We start from the raw sequence: 21,408 nt of genomic DNA on the forward strand, positions 1-21,408 counted from the left end.
TGTAGTATAATTTGATGTCAGGTATCATGATACCTCCCACTTTGTTCTTATTTCTCAAGATTGCCGAGGCTATCTGGGGTCTTTTATGGTTCCATATAAATTTTAGGATTATCTGTTCTATCTCTGTGAAAAATGTCTTTGGTAGTTTGATAGGAATTGCGTTGAATCTGTATATTGCCTTAGGCAGTATGGACATTTTAATGATATTACTTCTTCCTATCCATGAGCACGGTATGTGTTTCCATCTATTTGTATCTTCTTTAATTTCTCTCTTCAGTGTCTTACAATTTTCTGAGTGACCTGGTCTTATTTTACTATAAGACCCAGTTTTATTTTACTATAATATAATATAAGACCGGGTATAATATAGTATAATATATAGTATAATACCGGGTCTTATATTAATTTTTGCTCCAAAAGACACGTTAGAGCTGATGGTCCAGCTAGGTCTTGTTTTCAGGGAAACACAGCATTTAATAAACCTTTATTTAAGGGTCAAAGAGGAAATTACAAAGGAAATTATAAAATATTTTGAACTGAATGAAAGTAGAAAACTATATATCAGAATTTGTGGGATGAAACTAAAGCAGTGATTAGAGGGAAATTTATGGCATTAAATGCTTATATTGGAATAGATTATAAAGGTCTGAAATCAGTGCTCTAAGCCTCCACCTTAGGAAACCAGAGAAATAAGAGCAAATCAAACCTCTAAGAAGTAGAAGAAAGGAAATAATAAAGAGCAGAATGAAATTGAAAACATAAATATAGCAGAAAGTGAATGAAACCAAAAGCTGGTTCTTTGAAATGATTAATAAACTTGATAAACCCTAGCCAGATTGATGAAGGAAAAAATGGAAAACACACAAATTATCATTATTAGGAATTAAAGAGGGAAAATTAGTATAGATTCTACAGAAATTAAAGAGATTATAAAGCAATATTATAAATATATGCTCATAAATTTGTCAACGTAGGTAAAAATGGATAAATTTTGTCTACGCTAGCTAGAGAAGAAACTGGTAACCTAACTAATCTTATATTCATTAAAGAAAAATGAATTCTTAGTTTAAAATGTTCCAACAAAGAAGATTCCAGGCTCACATGGCTTCACTGGAGAATTCTATTTGATAGAGAAATAATACCAATTCTATTCAAATTCTGTGAGAAAACAGAAGAGGAAAGAACTCCTCCCAGCATTAACCTGATAACCAAAACCAGACAAAGATATTACTGAAAAAGAAGATTATAGACAAATATCCCTCATGAGCGTAGGTAAAAATTCCTCTACAAAATGTTAATTGAATTCAACAACATATAAAGAGACAGTAAATTATGACCAAGTGGGCCTATTCTAGTAAAAGAAAGTTGGTTCAACATTCAAAAATCAATGTAATTCACCATATGAACAAACTAAAGAAAAAAAATGTGATAATCTCAATAGATGCAGAAAAGTTTTTGACATTATTCAACAATCTATTCATGATTAAAATTTCAGAAAACTAAGAATCAAAGGACAACACAATAAAGGACATTTAGAAGAAACCTGTAGCCAACATCACACTTAATGGTGAAAGATTAAATGCTTTCCTAATAAGTGGGAAACAAGGCATATGAAGTCTGTTCTTATTACTCCTATTCAAAATCATACTGGCAGTATAACCAATAAAATCATGCAAGAAAAATAAAGACTTACAAATTAGGCAAAATTTAAACTTTTTACTATTTGCCGATGCATGATTGTTTGTAGACATTCCCACAAGGCTTACAAAAACAAAACAAACAAACAAAAAAACCCTACTGAAACTAATACATGATTTTATCAAGTCACAGGCTAATGTCAGTATATAAACATCAATGACATTTCTCTGTACCAGTAGTGAGAAATTGGACATTGTAATTAAAAACTACAATTTATCATAGCAACAGAAACATGAAATACTTAGGTATAAATCTAATAAAGTATTTGCAAGATTTGTGTGTTAAAAACTACAAAAACACCCAATGAGAGGAATTAAAGAGGACTTACATGGATAGATGATAATATATGCATGTATTAGAAGATTCAAAAATAAGATGTCAGTGCTCCTTAAATTGATCTATAGATTCAGTGCAATCTCAGTCAAAATTCTAATAAGATTTTTAGTAGAAATTAACAAGCTGAATCTAAAACTCATAAGGAAAAGCAGAGGGTCTAGAACAGCCAAAATAACTTTGAAAAAGAAAAAGTAGAAGGATTATACTGTATGACTCCAAAATTTATTATAAAGCTACAGTAATCAAAATAGTGCGGTATTGCTGTAAATATTGACAAATAGATCAGTGGAATAGAATAGAGTCCCAAAACAGTTCACACGTGTGTAATAAATTCGGTTTTCACGAATGGCAAATAATGTAATGGAGAAAGGGTGATCTTTCAACCAGTGGTGAGACAAGTGGTCATCTATATATAAAAAAAGGAACCTCAACACATATCTCACAAACATATAAAAATGAGCTCAAAATAGATCCTAAATCTAAATGTAAAACCTAAAACTACAAAACTTCTAGGAGAAAATACAGGAGAAAATTTTTGTGACCTCTGGTTGGGCAAAGATTTTTAAGATATTACAGAAAAACCATAGTTCATAAAAGTATGTATTGATGAATTGAGTAATTGGTCTTTATCAAAATAAAAATGTTCTTTAAAAGACACTGTTAAGAAAATGAAAAAGACAAACTACAGATTGGAAGAAAATATTTACAGATCCACTTTCTGATTAAGAATTTGAGTCCAGAATATATTTTTAAAACTTACAAAACTCAATAGTAGGAAAATGAACAACCCAATTTTAAAAACAGGTGAAATATTTGAACAGGAATTTCACCAAAAAAGCTATGTAGATAGCAAGTAAGCACATGGAAGTATGTTCAATATCATTAGTTACTGGGGAGATGCTAATTAAAAATTAGGTACTGCTAAATACCCATTAGGTTGGCTGAAATCAAACGAACTGATAGTCCCATGCATTGATGAGGAAGCAGAGCAACTCAAATTCTCATGCACTGCTGGTGGGAATGCGAAATGCTGCAGCCACCTTGGAAAACATCTTGGCAGTTTCTTATAAAAATAAGTGTAAATTTACCGTACAACCCAGTAGTCAGTCCATTTCCTAGGCATTCACTCAAGAGAACTGAAAACTTATGTTCACACAAAACCTGTATTCTAGTAGCTTTTAACAGTTTCATTCATGATTACCAAAACTAGAATCTACTAAGATGTCCTTCAACAGGTAAATGGGTAAACAACCTGTGGTACAGGCAAACAATGGAATACTACTACTTCGCAATGAAAAGGAATGAAATACTGATATACACAGCGGCATGGATGAATCTCAACTATATTGTACAAAGTGAAAGAAGCCAGATTCACAAGGCTAGATACTGTATTTTAACCACAAATACATTTATCTGAGATTTGGGGGGGGGAAATATAGATACAGAGGATACACAGATCAGTGGTTCCCTAGGAGTGAGAGGAGGGTTCATCTACAAATGGCAGAAAGGAACTTTTTGGGATGATGGAAATGTTCTAGATTTTGATTATGGTGGTGGGTATATAACTATATGAGTTTAGCAAAGGTGACTCTTCCGGGGTATAAATTATACTTCAATAAAGCTGACTTAAATATTACTGAGTTTATTATACTTTTTTCTCATGAATTTTCTTAATTGTACTAAAAGTTTATTTGGGAATGTTTCTACATTTTCTAAGGTTTTGTTGTTAAAATGCATTTAAATGTGACACCAAGTATATTGCAAAAATTTAGTCATATCTTTGTCTTATATTTAATACTTCAGGGGAGATAATTTGCTATATTTTTATAATACATTATATCTTCAGCGTAATATAAGTTGGATTTTTTGCTGTTTGAGAATACATTACATTCAAACTAAAAGTTTGGAACATTTATACTTTATAATTAATAGCTAAATAGAAACAAGGAAAAGAAGATAGTGTATGTGCTAATAACTAACATACTCGATGGAAATACACTTGTTTTAAAAATAAATGTTTAGATTTCAGAAAAGATAGAACTGTCAGCTCATAACTTATTTTTATTGGCACATTCAATAAAATGTGTAATCAACCCAGTTCAATTCAATAAATATTGAGTTTTCTCCACATACTGCACTTCTAGGTCTCAGTGCCTTTGCACATTATCTTACTTCCACCAGGAGTTTCCTTCTTCCCCTACTGTTACATGTCTGCAAACTTCTTAGTCTTTAACATTCAGCTCCATCTTTCTGGGTCCGTACTAAACTTCCAGTTGAAAATGGCTTATTCATCTTTAACCCCAGCCCCCAGCTCTTTTGGGCCTGGAACACAATCATAATCTTAACAACGGTTTCCATTTATGGAAACCTTGCTAGGCACTCTGTGTTATTATTTCATTTATTCCTCACAATACCATGCCATACAGGTAGTTGTATTCCCATTTTGTAAGAGAGAAGGATAAGGTTCATAAAGGTTAACTTTTTCCTGCAGCACACAGTTTAGAAAATGAAAATCTGGAATTCAAGTGCATATCTACCTGAATACAAAGCTGATGTTCTTTTCTTTGTTTTACACTGATGCTCTTCTCCTTGTTTTACACCATTTTCCCAAGCTCTTTCCTGGTTTGATCATGCTTTAGTCAATATGAGTATGTCTTACATAGAGTTACACTAGGACAGAACACAATCACTGCCAAGTATGGTAGATCTGTTTCTTCCCCCCAAACCTACAATGATGAAACTAATACTTGTCAAATCCTTTACAGCTGACAAAGAACTCTCCATTATTGTAGCTTTCATTATTACAGGAAAGATTGTCTAAGTGTCTACAGAAGTTATTAAAAACTGTTGCCTGATACCATGGTTTTCAGTGTTCTGATAAAACCAACCAAGATTTTTTTTTTAGTGACTTCATATCAAATTACATATCAAAAACTCCTGTAAGTTTTGCAGTTGATGTTTTAAGCATAGTATCTTCAATCTTAATGTTATCCAGAGAAGTTTCTCAACTGGTTTTCCTATATTCAGTTTTGATCCCCTATTGTCTACTATCCACCCAGAGTAAGAGTGATCTTCTAAAAATATGAACCAGATCACATGACTTCCTGTTCAAAACCCTCCAAAGATTTCTTTTTTACCAGAATAAAGTCCAGACTCCTCGTTGTGACCTAAAAGGTTCTGCATGATCTAGCCCTTTTTCTCTGAAATCATATCAAGATCTTTTTATGAGATAAAAACTTGTTAAATGCAATTACTTGTTTTTTTCTTATAAAATTTATGCTAGTTCATTAGGTTGATATCTTTAGATATATAAGCACCAATAAAAGTAGCAACGGGCAATTTCTGAAGAAGTGCATAAATGTCAGTATGCCTAATGGTAGGAATGATACCAACTCCCATTTTTTTCATGAGTGAACCTAACGTCTAAAAAATAATTTACTAATAAATCCAAGACAAACTACCTTTGTTAATCATTTTGTAAGACAGTTGATTCCATGTGTTGAAAACAACTTTTTTAAAACTTTTAACAGAATCGATTCATTGATGAGTGTGATGTGTTTATTCTTAGTTCCTCCCATGTAAGACTTCAATAAATAACACGTTTTTGTTTTTTAGTTTTTCTTTTCCTACTTTTTACATGGTAATTCAGTTTATAATAGCAGAAACTGATTTCTTGCGTTTGATGATTAAATATAGTGAAAACACTCAGTTATCCAGCACTTTTTAAAAAAATGTATGTGAGTGTGAATGTGCAACCGAGTACAGGGGGAAAATGCCTGTGGCTGGAACTGCTTGTGAGTACATCAACTTACACCCAGGTTGTCACTCCATTTCTGCTTCTCTGGTTTACTTCAGAATTACCTTGCAAGGGATGAAAGATCTAATACAACAGGGAAGATGTCTGAGTGTTCGACCACAATGTTTTTGGGTGGGAAGAGTCAGTGAAAATAATCTGGACAATACAGCAAATGCAAATTGGGAAGCCTGAGTTGTGTTTCATAGGTTACAGTAATTTTCACAATTCCACAGTTATATGTCTTCTCTTTTAAGAAACCTAATTATCATTTATTATAAAAGTACAAAACAAAACAGGATCACTTAATTGTACAATAAGTTCAAATATGTGCATGAAAATGCTTTTATTTTTTTAGTTTCCTTGATGGGCTTCTTATGTATCACCTAAGAATGGTGATTACAAATTTAAGACTGTTTGGGGTACGTTTTTAAATTAGTAGCAAATGCAGAGGCCCAAGGTATACTGGGATTCCCAGTGGAAGAAAGTCAATTACCTATGAATTATTTTAAGCAAGAATGCTGATTTTTATCTTTTAAGATAGTAAAACAAATCACTGTTATGGAATACACGCCTACAGAAGTCTTTATGTGAAATGTTACTGTCAAAAGTTATCTTAAAGTCTAATTGTTAATCTTTGTTATACTTGTCAATTCAGAATGGAGAGGCACTTTCCATTCTGGATGAGCATCACACAGTAAGGTTATGGAGAGCCCTGGCACTTTTCTTCCTGTGAATATAATTGCAATAATGGTGTCCCACCTAATGGAGTCAGAAAAAATCATTTAGGTAGAAATGAAGTTCTGAGAAACTTGTGATTATTGCCATTCATGTCATTCTGCCTATATTAAAACAAGTCAGACGTAGGAAGTCCTGGAAATATTATGTTGGATATTTTCTAATTACTGTGTCAGCATGATCAATCATTTTCTAAATTTGCCAGTTTCCTGAAATAGCTTAGCCTATGTTCATAGCACTTTTCAGGAAGCAGCACCAAATAAGTTTCTATGTCTCCATATATTTCTCTTGGTGTCACAAAAGTATATATTGTATAAATGAAATATTTGTCTTTGGCAAAAGGCCTGCACCCCAAACTACAATTAATGAATACAAGTATTAGAAATCAAAACTTTGTTTAGTCTGAGGAAAAACAATTCTTTAAACTAGTAACCACATGGCTGTTTCTTGTTTGCATCAACTCTGGGTGAGTGTTATTGTCTTCTGTGAATTCTCTGGGGCAGGGGCCTGACTTTGTTGAATGAGCCAATTGTTTTCCTTTGTGTTGCCCATCTAGTAAGTTCCCATCTGGTTTGTATCAGACTGTTTTCACAGCCAACAACTGCTGCCTTCTCTATATGCTGACACTTCAGGGCCCCACACTATCAAAGCACGGCTGCGATGGCCTTGCTGGCAGGGCCCATACAGCTGTGCCTCACAGCTTGGAACCATTACCCAGAGTCATGGTAACGCAGCACTTGGACTGGCCCTTATTCCCACTGGTGTCGTGTGTACAGTGAGCAGAAATCCACCCGCACCTCCCCACCCCCTCGCCCTGAAACTCACTCTTCAACAGAAAATCCTTAAAGCTCTAATTTTAGGATATGGAATGGTGTTGTTCTTATTTTCTAGTGGCTTCCTGTATTTGAAAGCTCATTTTTCATTCTTTCACTCTTTTTCAAAAGTTACCCGGTCTGGCCTTGGTGAAGTGAACTGGTCACTGTGTCACATTTAATTTTTGTTTCCAAATTTAGTTAGGAATGGCTAGATATGGAAAAATCCATTGTAGTTCCTAGCTGTAATTTGAATGAAGTTTTTATATTTAGGAAGGATTTCCATCTCAAAAAATGGATTTTCTGTGTGTAGATTGTAGAGGCACTTAAGTTCAAACTGCTTGGTAACTATTCGTTAGTTACTTTGCTTTCAGCTTTGTTTGCTATCAGATGTCATTTATAAGAATATGATAATAGTGGCCTTCTCTAACAACTGTGGCCTCCTGTTCACACGAGTTATGGGAGTTATTGTTGACTAAGAGTTAGAATTGAGTTTCAACATAGTTATGATGTCATTGCTTTTTACAGACCTGAACTGCAACAGCAAACTTCTTTGCACCAAAAATAAGGAATTAAGGGGTGGCTGGTTAGCTCAGTTGGTTAGAGCGTGGTGCTAATAATACCAAAGTTGCAAGGGCTCGATCCCCACATGGGCCACTGTGAGCTGCACCCTCCTTTAAAAAAAAAAGGGGAATTAAATGGCTTTTACAGAATGTATTAATATTTTAGAAATATTATGCTTTATAACATTATGCTTAATAAAATGCTTTCAGGTTTAGTTACAATGAGATTCGTTTGCACTTTCAATTTAATTGAATGACGACTAATTGTTGCAGAGCATCCAGTATCCTAAATAGTGAGTCCTGGGAGACTCACAGCAGAACAACAGCAAAACTCACCTTCTGCTTCTGAATCATTTCAGCTCACTGGTATTTCAAGATTTTAAGAAAAGAAACAGAAAGGAATTTCTCTGTGTAGTCATCGGTATGGCTTATGACCTAGCAGTAACTATTCACTTGATATTAAAAGCTACTAGTAAGTAAGGTTAGTTAGTTATTTGGCTATTTCAATAATTGGAAAACACTTCAGAACTATAAAGGAATCACCTTTTCATTGCTGAAGTTAATCTGTTTTTTTCAATTTCATCTTTTTATTGAAGTATTAGGTTGGTGCAAAAGTAATTGTGGTTTTTGCAATTATTTTTAACCTTTTAAACTGCAGTTACTTTTGTACCAACCTAATATACATACAGAAAAGTACACATCACTATAGACCTGAAAAAATTTTTAAAAACTGAGCTACCTTTATAACCCACACCCAGCTCAAGAAACAGAAAATGACCAGCACCCCGGAAGCCACAACCTGCTCCCCTGCAAGGATAACCACTACTCTGACTTCTGACAGCGTGGATTAGTTTAAATAAATGAAATTGTACGTTAAATAAATGAAATCATACAGAAGTATGGCTTCTCTCACGGGGCAAACCTATCATCATTTTTAAGATTCTTTTAGTTTTCAAAACATTATGGCATGCTTTTATCAAGAATTATCTGAGAGGGGTTTGTTTTAGTAGCTGTGTCACAGGCTGTTCAACCCACAGGAAATGCACTGGAGATAAAGTTGTCTCCTAAAACATCAAGTCTCTCAGTTCTCCACCAAATTTTAATGCTGGAATGTCTCTCTAGACTCTAATTCCTGCCCCTAAAAGGCAGGAACTCTCTTTGTTATCACACTACACAGCAATACATTCAAGCCCTTCCATGGTTTTTAATGAGCTTTAATAATTGAATGTACATTATTCAAGTAAATCATGGTCTGCATTCAGGATAGGTGGGTCATCTATTTTCTGAATTACCCATCAGTTTCTTGGCAGTTGAATATAAGCTTTTATGCCACCAAGATACTATTTTTGAAAATGCTGCTATTGGAGCATGTTTGTATACCTATTAGATATGCATCCAATGAGAAACTTAATCTGGCCAGATTATTTGTTTAACAAGTGTTAACTTTTTAAAAAAACTATATTTTAACTACTATAATAATATTACTAATATTCCTTTTATTTTCTCGGTGATCTCAAATTAGTATAGAAGATCCAGCTATTCTTAATGTTATTAAATTTTAGATTTTTCTTTATTAGATTTTGTTTCAAATTCTGGACATCACCCATTTAAAAACTCTTGTTTTGTGGCTTAAAAAATACATGTTTGTGGGTCTTCGTCTTTATATCCTTATTTTGCAGTTAACAAGTCTCCAGTTCTGCACAGTTTTGTTAAATAATCCATTATATTTGTTAAATGTAATGATACACAGATTTCAGTATTGCTATACTATTGAGTCTTACTAAAGATGGTATTAAGGAGCAGAAGATAAACTTTCAAACCAAAAATAAAAAATTGTGAAGCCCGGGTTTCTATCCTTTAAATAACCACTTTTTGAAATACTGCAGAATGATTTACTTTCAAATTAGCACCATAAGCTACAAGATTTTGAATGACCATCTAAAATACAATGCTAAAGTACTGAAATGAGGTGAGTGTTTGGAAAAAGCCTAGTGTACAAGTGGTACAATCCAGTAATCTGGGTGTGCCCTCGTTTAAAGCTCTTTCAGTAATATCCCTGCTTTCCCAGCCTTAGATTCCATTTCCGAATCTAAGATCACTTGTTTTTATTTTGTTGTATCCTTAAACTTTTAAATTAAGGTTGACACATTTGCCTTTTATGGTAAAGGTAAAAGGATAAATTACATTCATAGGTAACTTATGACAATTTTTAGTTAGTATTAACCCCTCAGAATTTCCACAGAAATTTATACATCAAATATTTAGAAATGTTCTCTTTTTATCCTTTGACTTAAATTGCAATGCGTATTACGTTTCTTCAATTTTGAACACCAGTATGAGGAAGTGTAAGAGTCAACAAACGCTATAAACAGTTTTCGGATTGCGTTGTTCAGGGTGTAAGTTATTTGCTACTTTAATCTCCACCTGCAGAGCATGGTATTCATCCTTCCAGCAAACTCTGTCATCCTGCAAGTGAGAATTTATGAGGCGGCCACTTATTACAGGAATAAATGACAGTAGTTACTGCTAGTGACATAATGGCTTTTTTTACTGTTAGGAGAAATCAGTGCAGAAATCGAGATCCTCTCCCAGTTTTGGTAGAGGAGAGTTTTGTTTATGTTTATAATAACAGCCACAATATGTAATAGCTACCATCCATGTATACTTCCTATATGCGACACACACTACTGAGATCCTTAATCAACCCAGTTAGTTACGTAATGTTATTCTCACTTGAGGAACCTGAGGCTCAGAAGTACGTATTTTGCCCAACGTCACATAGCTAATAAATGGCACAGGTGAGAAATCAAGTCCAACTCCAAAAGCAAAGGCTATGCTGTTAAACAGTAAACTGTCTTTCTTTCCTTGATAATTGTCTAGGACGTGGAAGAGAATTTCTGATTGTTCTTCCAGGCCTCGGTATCTGCAGACATCCTAGTAGAAGGGTCTGAGAAAGTTTGGAGGTGGGAAAAGAACTCTCCACTATGGGTGTTAGTCCCTACTACTAATTTATGACATTGGTTTCTTTGTCAGTAACCGCTCTGAATCTTAATTTCCTAATTAGTAAGGACTAATCTCTGAGATTAGTAAAGACTAATAACCTCTGAGATAAGATCCCTTGCAGCTCTTCTGCTGTAATATGTGATCAGTATTTTTTCGTTTTCTTCTTTTTGAACAAAAAGTCTCCCTATCAAAAAATATTTTGAAAACGTTGCCTGACGGAAATAATTTTTTTTTTTTTTTTTTTGTCAGTTGGGAAAAATTAGAAAATCATCACAGGTTAAATAATAATAAACTACTATTTATTGAGTGCCTACTCTGTAGGCCCCGCTCTAAGTTATGTACATATATCACCTCTGTTAATGATCAGAAGAAACCTATGAAGCGGAAGAAGAAATGGAAGCGCAAAACGGTGACATTTCACAAAGTGCTGGTATTTCTTTCAGGTCTCACAGCTAGTTGGAGGTGGCACTGTGATGTGCATTCAAACAGTTTAGCTTCTGAGTCTGTTCTCTTAGCCACTTACAGCTGCCTCTAACATAGTGTCCTGTTGTCATTTACATGAAATTTTTTTTTCTTACATATCACAGTACAGAATGACTAGAAAAAAAGTGGGTGTTTTTTCCTAAAAAGTGATCTATAAAAGATTACAAAGTATATCCATTTGAAATAAAGGTTTCAGAAACATTGGTCAGCTGGCTATTTCTTGAGCAACTGTATGCAAAGAACTGTATCTCGGGAAATGGAGAAGGCTAATGGAGGGAAACTATTTAATTTCTTATCCTTTAAAAAAATCCAGTATTGTAGTAATTTTACTTCAGCATATGAAGTAGTTTATTGAAGACATAAAAATTATGTTATTTCAGTTTAGATGTTTTTACTAATAATGTAGTTTCTGTTGGATATAAAGAGATGACTGAAATGTGCTTTGTTTTGGAGTAATGAAATAGTTGTTATTTTTTGTTAAAATTCATTTTTTAAATAAAGCATGCTCCATTTTTTATTGCAAAGAAAATGAGTGTATAAAATTCATATTTAGGTTGCTATGAATTTAGAAGTGTTTCACTGTAGCAGCAGCTCCCTTTGGGGACACAACCACTTTGGAGGAGTGTGGGCCTATCAGAATAAAGGGAACCCTTGTTAGTTTAAAAAAGCGCCCACGTGGTTCAGACTTTCCCTTCTCTCTATCCCAAGCCTCTGTTGAAAATCACTGGTTTAGAAAAGGTTTCACAACTCCTTTCTCCAAAGCCATCCAGGTACAATATATACGTAACACCTTAAAGAGAATGAAAAAGAAGGCCATAGAACAAGAAGAGGAAAAGAAAACTGACCAAGAGTAGAAGAAGAACTTGAGTTACACAACTGGAAACAGTAGCAGATAGGAGTGGTACCATGCTAAAAAGCAGGGAGTTTAGTTAGGTATTAGCCTTTAAACTCCCTTATATTGTTGGTGGAACAGGAACATTAGCTGGAAGATTTGCTTACTACTCTCAGTCTGCTCTCTGTTAGTTTTGTCTTTCCAGTGAAAGAGGATGGAGACCACGTCTTACTCTTCTTTGTGGTTTTCACAACACCTAGTATAATGATGGTTACAATAAAAGCTACCTAATTTATTTTTTTAATTGAACCCTCCTTAGACCTAAAGTAGGTTTCCTTTTTCTTAGTTTCCACCCAATTCTGTTTTGTGTGAAAGGGGATGATGTTGCTTTCTTACCTTAACGTAATGGATAAGTTTGTGTTCTGGGCTTTGAGGCAACCACTTCACAGAAGACTGCCACTAAATTTTACTTGTTATAAACAAATGGTTCTTCAGTGGAAGGGGTCTCTGTGGTGGTCCCGAGACCCCTGTTTCCACGTTTGTACGCCAGGTGCTGTGTAGAATCTGAAAGGTAGCGAAAATGAGCCAGAGGGGCCGAGCAGGAACTTCTGTCCGCCTCTCACTCTCAGAAACAGAGGTGGAGTGGGAGTGTCTGACAGGAACAGCGCAGTAAGCACTTTCAATGAAAGATTTTTTAAAAACAATGTCAACGTTGAATGTTCCATTTTGTCTGTTGCAGATTATCAACATATAAGTCAATTGTATTTGCCCACAATCTTACCCTTATAAATCTATGTTTTCTTCTAAAACTATTCTTTTTAAGCTTTAAGTTTTACCTTCATTGATCTGTATTGCATTTAATTTTAAACCTGTTTAATTTTTATTTTTCCTACAGTGTAACTACACTAGTTTAACATAAATGTTTGTCACCAGTGAGACTATATTTGCCCGGTTTAGCGCACGAGGTACCTCTTAAAATCACATTCACTTAGTTCTCTTTTAAATCCACCTGAAATTTTTGTGAAATAAAAGAAACCTAAGAGATGACTGACATTTTTTCATCTTAGAGAAAATCAGAAAATACTGATTATACCCTATTATGAATGATTTTTCCAAATCATTCTGCCCTAAGCATGTGTGTGAAACGATGGTTATTGACAGTTACTGACATTATTTCAGAGCATAGGTTGACCACATGCCATCAACAGGAGCAGATGCCTTCAGCCTGACAACTATATGCACTACAAGTTTCTCTCCTCAGTTACCTAACGTTCCTCTGTTTCATAATTTTCTAGCCATAAAGAGAGTTTTTCCCCTGCCTATTTCATTTTAGTATTAAAAGTTGGCTTAGGTTTATTATACAGTGTAGGGCTCTTCCGTGTTCCTAACAACTGTATTACTTGTTTCACATCGACTGTGTTGGGCAGTGCCCCAGGCTGGCCTAAGGAGAAGGGAAATTCTCAACTTCTTTCTGTAACGATTAAATCCTTAAGTAAGAGAATCTGTGCAAACTTTTAACCTTGGGAGAAATGGCCCAGGGGTTTCTTTTATTTAACACAGACTGAATTCTCTCATGATCCTTTGCTTCCCCCTTTCCCTAATCTTTGATGCATAAAGATAATAATCTACTAGGTAAAGTATTATTTTATTGACAGTCATTAAAATTCGGCTGTTTAACTTCCTTCTTTATATTAAGGCCATTAGATCAGGCTTCTGTTTACCTGGTTTTATGAGAGCAACTGTGGGAGTGCATTTGGTTTGTGTTCTCTTTAGTGAATAGAAACGAATCGTGATTATTTTTGTGTTTAACTGATTTTCTTATGAAAAAAATTTCTAACTGTAGCTTCACCAGACGATATGGATCAGACCCAAATTGAGCCCAGTCTATACCTTACATCTGTATTTACAGGTAAGATTTTTACTTTAAAAGTTGTTGAACTTGGAGTTATTCATATTTTTTAATTTCCTTACAGTTTCTTTCTCTCATAATAATCAACATAGTAGAGATAGAAATTCCAATTTTTTATTCATCTAAAATATCTATAAACTCTTCCCAGATACAGAACTCCGTTTGTGCACTAAACTCAACTCTCTAGAAGTTAAAGGACAGAAAAAAAATGATCATTTCCCTTTGGAAAGTTTATAAAATGTTGAATTAAAAGGCTGCAGGTGTGGTATTCAGAGCTCTGAGGATAGTACTTGAGATAATTCCGTCTTGGGGAGGTTATTTGTTGGGACAGGACAGTGTTTAAACTTTGAAGTCAGTTTTAAACAAAGTGAAGCAGCTGGAACCTGGCATAAGAAGAAACAAATCTTTCACATAAACTATTGCTTTTTAGAGGAAAAAGAATTGGAGTTGTTTTTACAGGTGCCGATACATTTATTCTTCCTATAGGAAGAATTTTATCTTAAATTATAAATTTTAAAATAAGCATTTGTCAACTCGAAAAACAGAAGCAATATAAGCTTAAAAACTGTAACAGATTTATATATCCAAAGCACATTTTGGGATGACACTACAGTAACATTTTAAATCACTCTCTTAAACATGAAAGTAAGGAAATAAATGTTTAATAGTGACTAATTCTGGAAAGCAGAGGCAAATAAAATATTACATACTAAAACATCAAATGACGAGGCACTTTCTTCATCAAGACTTGTAATATTTGTTCTCAAGCACTGAAGCTATAATGTTGCAAAATCTGCAGGGCTGGGTTAAGTATGTGAGGAGAATTGAATACAGCAGGACAGTTTAGCAGCTGCTTAAACAAGGAATTAAAGCAAGAGTAGATGAGCCCAGGGTGGACAGGAAAAATGCTTCAAGAACTCAATAAAACACAGCTGAAATACTGTACCATTTTCAGAGACAGCTGGGAAGCAACTGCATTGCTGGAACTCAGGTCTGATTTAAAGACAAGATCTGGTCAGCGTGGGGCTAAGCAAGCTCTTAGTCCTGAGCAGCCACACACACTCTAGGTAGAAACAAATCAACTTAGTTCAGCAATCATTTCCAGGCCCACTGTGTGCCTGGTGTTATGCTACAACTTTATGGGTGCCCAGGTTAATAGGATACTTAACAGGAATAACAGACCCACAACCAAATCACGATGATACAAGATGAAAAGGTCACAGATTCTTACTGTGTACCTGTAAGTCCATACTCTTACGGAATATACTGTCCAGTGGAAGTGACAGACACATAAAGAATTACAGTGCAGTTTGGTTAGTGCGGCAGTGGAGTTGCTTTAGAGAATAAGGCATCCTTAACGGAGAGGAACTCTTATGTTTCACCACTACTGCTGGAAAGACAACTCAGAAAATGTGATTTGCTAGCACATGGGGCTGGCTGTCCTTTAAGTCAATGATTCTTAAATATTTGGGAGCCACAGGCACCTTTAAGATGCAGATGGATATGACAATATGTCTCCCTCCCAAATTGTACTCATATGAAAATAATTTGCATAACGTTTCAGGATATTCACAGACACCTCTTCATCCATCCATGGACTATGGGTTAAGACCCTTCATGTACTTGAATTAAAGATTATTTGATTTGTTTCCTTTTTTATTTTAATTTTAAATGTATAGTTTATAAGAAACCAATCTTTATCTGCATGTAGAACAACCCAAATCCAGGCAATTTAAAGTTATTCTATCCATCGTCTCATAGAAGAATACCACAGATTCCTATGGATGGCTTCTGTCGTGTGCAGTGACTTCATTTGGATGAGGAGTTTGAGATACTGAAGCTACCAAGGAAACGTTTTCTTCTTTTCTTTGCTTATCTCGTGTTGTTTTAGGAGAGAATGCTTTGTTTGAATTTCTCTAAGTTTGCAAATAACAGAGATATAGTAATGGATAATCAAGTGTTTAAAGATTAGAGTCAGAATCTAAAACATGCTGATGAAATCAGCATGTTTTAGATTTTAGAAATAGATTATCCATTTCTAAAAGCCCTTTAGAAAGTTATGTATATTTTAAAAAATACACAATGTACAGGCAAAATTTTAAATGGACATTAACAATCCTTGTATTACTTAGGATGAATTAGTTTTAGCTTTTCTGTTCCTTGGTCTTATAAATCCAGTATCAGAGAACAGAAAACATAAAATTTCTTAATGAATTTTAAACATTTTTAAAGCCAAAAATTTTAAAATTTCGAATGTCTCAAAAAATATATTAAAATAAATTTTAGGAAGCTTCAAACGCATGGTCTCACTCAGTGGCATCCCAGCTTAATGGCATCCCAACTTAAATGTATGCCAGGTTAAATGACATACTGAGAACCCATAGAATCAAGGAATAGTCTGTAAAAAACACGAAAACCTGAAAACAGCTGTTGAAACAATTACATCATAGAGTAATGACATGAGTGTGGACGTTTAAAAAGTCAAACTGTAAAAGCATAAAACTGTATTTAATGTAGGCAGAAAATTTATGTTCACTTTAGTGATGATTTATTAAGATGTTATGTCTCTTCTGTAAAAAAAATTAAACTCTGTGAGGACCATAACTGGATAGGAATGTTACTCTTTTTGCCTGTTAACAGGAATCAAAATGATGCTTTTTTTTTTTAATGGTCCCAGTCTATAAAGTTATCTTCTAAAGTTCTTAAAACTGTGACTGTTTAGCTTATGTAGATCAACACTCTATAAAGTCTTCCCAAAATGTATATTAACAAACATCTTTAGATAAAAGTGGTGCATTTTATTGACATGACTTGTTTAAAACACAATTACTAGAATTAAAAGTAGCATATTTATTTGGAGGCCTTCTAGAGCTGTGGGTTTTTTTTCTTAGCACGTTTCAATGAACCATTCTTATCCGTCTCTCTAAAGTCGACTACCTTTTGCAGCCTCCTGAGGGTCTATGCCTCTTGGGATAGTTCTGTCTCCCAGGATAGTTACATAAAAAGTAAAGAACTAATAGGAAGAGCTAATCTGTTTTGAGTGCTTTCTCAAGAAAACACTTTACATGCATTATCCCATTTAATCCTCACAAAGCCCTCTGAGATAGGTACTTTCATCTTTATTTTATAGATGAGGAAACTAGGGTTTAGAGAAGTTAGGTAACTTTCCCGAAGTCTCGTCACTCATCATCCCTCTTACCCCTTACCTATTTTTCTTTATAACACCTATCACCTCTTGACATATTTTATGTCTATTTCCTTACTTGTTTATCATTTGCACCTATACCCAACTGAAATATGATGTCAGTGAGATTGGAGCCTTTGTTTTCACTGCTGAAATCGCCAGAGTCTAGGACAGTGCCTGCACATATTAGGTGCTCAGTTGATGTTTGCTGAGTGAATAGATGTATGATCCCAGCTGCCCGGTTCTATCCTATTACAGAATCCATGCTCTCCCTTGCCCCCCATTCAACCGTGCTCTTGACTCTGCTCCTTCCCACGCAGAAGCTTCACACCGAGAGTCTGGATGGGACCGTTTCCAAGTGACTGGACAGTAGACCTCACTCATTTGGGCCCTAGGCTTGATCTTGACCTAACGTAAAGGGGCTTGTGCTTGAAACTTTGTCACTGCTCCTCGTTTTCGCTGCCCCTACCATTACACACCACTACTGAAATAGAATTTCCCTCAACAACCTTTAAAAGTAGTAATTTTTCATGGTAGGTAATTAAGGTATTTGATATAGGGTAGAGCAGTGAGTTGTAACTTTAGCTCTACCAATTTTGAATTAGATGAATTATACTAGGCTCTTTTTTAAAACAATCTCTTATCTGGTGTCACTCTTCACTCTTGGGTCTCTTCCTACTTATCTCTTAGACACTTCCCTTTTGTTTTCCTTTATTTCCTCTTTATTCACCTTTCTTTGTCCTTCCACCATATTTTTGTCATTTCTCATAGTCTGTTTTCTCTCCCAGATGATCACTATTCTCATTGCTCTAATTATTATATCTGTGTAGATGACAGCTATTTCTATATCTCTAAAATTGCCTTACAATCTTTGACATTTTTGCTTCCAATTGCCTGCTGGAAACATCCATTCACACATGTTGCAGGCCTTCAAATTCACCAAGTATGTAACTGATCCCAGTATTGCCCCATCTCTCTATATCACTGAGGCCTCAGACTTGTTTGTGTTCTTATTGCTACGTCCTCAGTCAAATAGACTTGTCACTTCAGAGCCATACTCGATTCTTTGTAAGTACTGAGTCTCTCTCCAAAAGATCTGGAATGTATTTCCACTCCAAGGATCATCCATACTTGCATGGACTGTTTCCATACAGCTCTCTCCTGTCTGCTTATTTTCCACACAGCTGGTAGAATTCTCTTTTCTGAAATACATTCTCTCATATTACTCCTATGTTCAAAATCTTTTGTGCCTCATCAGTGTTTACAGAATTTGGCAGTGGCCTTCCTTTAGGGCCTTCTCTCTCATCTCTCATCGTTCCTCTTATCCAATGAGTTCTTTGATATCAGAATACTCAGAGTTCCCTTAACATACTAACTTTATCTTGACTTTATTTTGTTCTTTTTGTTCATTGCCTTCCGCATCTTTTTTAATGCCCAGCTCAACTGCTACTTCCACCTCATTTAAACTCAGTATTTATTCCTGTACACGTTTATCTCCACTCCTAGGCTTTGAACTTCCTGAAGATGAGGACTATATCTTTGTCATCTGTGTTCCCTCTTAGCACCATCTTAGTTCCACACACACAGTAGGCTTGTATAGATATTGAGTTAGTCAGCATATGCTTTCAGAAAAGCCAACTTTGATATCTCTGTGCCCCAGTTGCCTTGTCTGTCTCCCAGAATTACTGTTAGGATGAGGTGAAATGACGGGGAAAAGATCATTGCAAAATTGTAATTGCTCTATAAATATAAATAACTATAAAAAATAGCATAACTTTACAATAATTGAATTTAATGTAGTCCTTGAGATTTGGAAACTTCTCCAAGATTAAAAACAAAAAAGAGTTATAGCTCTGTAACATCATTGACAATTTAATCAGTAATTTCGTGCACATAGAAAATACAGGTACATATAAAGCAATTTTGTGAAATTAGATAACACAGAAGTTAAGAAAGTCTCATATCTGTAGTTTTGTAAGTCAAAGAATGGAATATTTCTTAATAATTGGGGCAAGATAACACTTGATTTTGTGGGTTGAAAATTAATTTTGCTCTCAGCCATAGTTATACCCTGTGTTAGTTTTTACTAATGAGGTGAGCTCGGATCTGGGGTACTATTTCTCTTGGTTATTTTGTGTGTTCTGCACTATGGGTTTGTAAAATGTCAGAATATGTAATGCTATGTCCTGTAGAGATTTTTTTTCAAAGCAGTTCTTATTGTTTCTTAATTTTAGTTTTTATAATATCCTGACCGAGCTAAATTTCAAAACGTTTTTCCCTATTTAAAATATTCTATTTAAGTTGCCATAAGAATTGCTTTTTTTCTTAAAGGATTATATACAGTTTGCAATGTTGCTATAATGATACCAAATTTTAGTATCCTTCCCTCTTTTATTAAACAAAGAAGAAACTGATACAAGGTAACAAAAAGGAACAGTCTGCTATTAAAATAATCTTTGTTAGATTTCCTACTATGAAAGGAATTTGCCTTTTACAAGTATTCTGATCATCGTGGGCAGCGATGATTGAGTCATCATTGAAATCTTCAGAACTATCTACTTTCATGTGCTCCCTATAAAAATTTAATGGAAAATTTCACTTTGTTACTAGGGAAACTACTTTAAAAATATAAAGGAGTTTTAGAAAAATTACTATGACCCTTGACTCAGAGATGTCTTTAAGATTGTTTACAATAATTTGTTTTTAAGATGCTTATGTGTGTATGATAAGTCCATGAAATTTGAAAAGGGTATTTGTGGTCTTAAACAATACCAAGTTGGCATTCTTTATATTGTTAGGCAATACTTTACACTTAGAGGAATGAATTAGGGTAGATGCAGATAGGTATGCATATATGGCTCACTCTGGGTTTTAAGAGTATTGAATTCTTCATCCCACACTACGTCCTCTACTCGCTCTTACCTCGCATGTATCTGTGCCACAACTTTGGTACTCGTATACTGTCTCCGTCCACTCAGGCTGCTATAATAAAATATTACAGGAATTTATACCTCTCAGTTCAGGAGGCTGGAAGTCCAAGATCAGGGTGCCCTTCCAGGGTTCACAGCCAGCACCTTCTCATTGTGTCCTCACATGGTGGCAGGGGCGAGGGCCTCTCTTCTAAGGCACTAATCCCTTTTGTGAGGGGCACCTTCCTCATACCGTCACACCAGGCATTAGGATTTCAGCATATGAATTCTGGGCGGACATAAACATTCAGATCATAACATACACTTTTTAAATGTTGTCCCTAACTGTCTAGGGGTGGGAGTGGAAAAGAGGAAGGGTGTATTTTATCTCTGACAAGCTCTGAGCACCTTGAGAAAAGAAATGCCCTCACATGCAATCCTTGTTTTAATCCCGTGTATTATTTAGTAAAGTTTAAAGCAGATAAATACTCAAGAATACATTTGTTTCGCTGAACAAGTTTCTCCTTTTTATAGGTGGTAAAGCAGTACCACTCTTCACTTCTCAGGCATCACCTGCCAAGATGTCCGTGACGTTACCCGCAGTGAACCTGGAGGACGGCTCCCAGTCTCCAAGCATCAGCAGCATCCAGGGGGACCCAGAGTCCTCAGGAACAGATACCTTCTGAACGGGAAGTGAGAGCCAGTACGGTATTGGTGCCACTGGTTTTGAGGTCATTTTTCTCTGGTATAAAACGATGTCTCAGACTCTTTTGTTCTTGGAGCATATTCTGAAAAATGATTTCTAATTCTTTATTAAAATGAAAAGCATAATTTGGGTATATAGGTAAAATGGTTAAATAAAGTAATTTAAATGTAAATCATCATGAGTCTGACTGTGAGTTATTTCTTAGAATCCTGAGGCAGCATGGACTAGGGGAAAGGGTATGACTTTTGACATCTAAGAATTTATCTATAATTATCTGTACGTAGCTATGAAATTGTGTTGCTCAAGGTTATTGATTCCAAATTTTTTATGACAGTAAATAATTGGAAGCAAGCTAATGCCTATCACTAAGGGACTGATTTTTAAAAGTGATAATATATCAGTACAGTGGAATACTCTACGGTACAAAAAGAATCTAAGAATG

General features: G+C 34.9%; 1 protein-coding gene across 7 annotated transcripts in view; it reads left to right on the forward strand.

Moving 5' to 3' along the window:
• The window catches only part of KIAA0586 (KIAA0586 ortholog), a 99,279-nt gene extending 78,141 nt beyond the window's left edge, over window positions 1-21,138 (forward strand). For all 7 annotated transcript variants that reach the window (XM_088797352.1, XM_088797350.1, XM_088797353.1 and 4 more), the window contains exons 31-32: window positions 14,102-14,167; window positions 20,795-21,138. In XM_088797352.1, the coding sequence (XP_088653478.1) occupies window positions 14,102-14,167; window positions 20,795-20,946 (218 nt within the window). In that variant the 3' untranslated portion in view covers window positions 20,947-21,138. The remainder of the gene's footprint in view (window positions 1-14,101; window positions 14,168-20,794) is intronic.
• The last annotated feature ends 270 nt before the right edge of the window (window positions 21,139-21,408 follow it).

The sequence above is a fragment of the Rhinolophus sinicus genome, chromosome 3 (assembly GCF_057876585.1).
Source record: "Rhinolophus sinicus isolate RSI-liver-muscle chromosome 3, RSI-T2T, whole genome shotgun sequence".
NCBI lineage: Eukaryota > Metazoa > Chordata > Mammalia > Chiroptera > Rhinolophidae > Rhinolophus > Rhinolophus sinicus.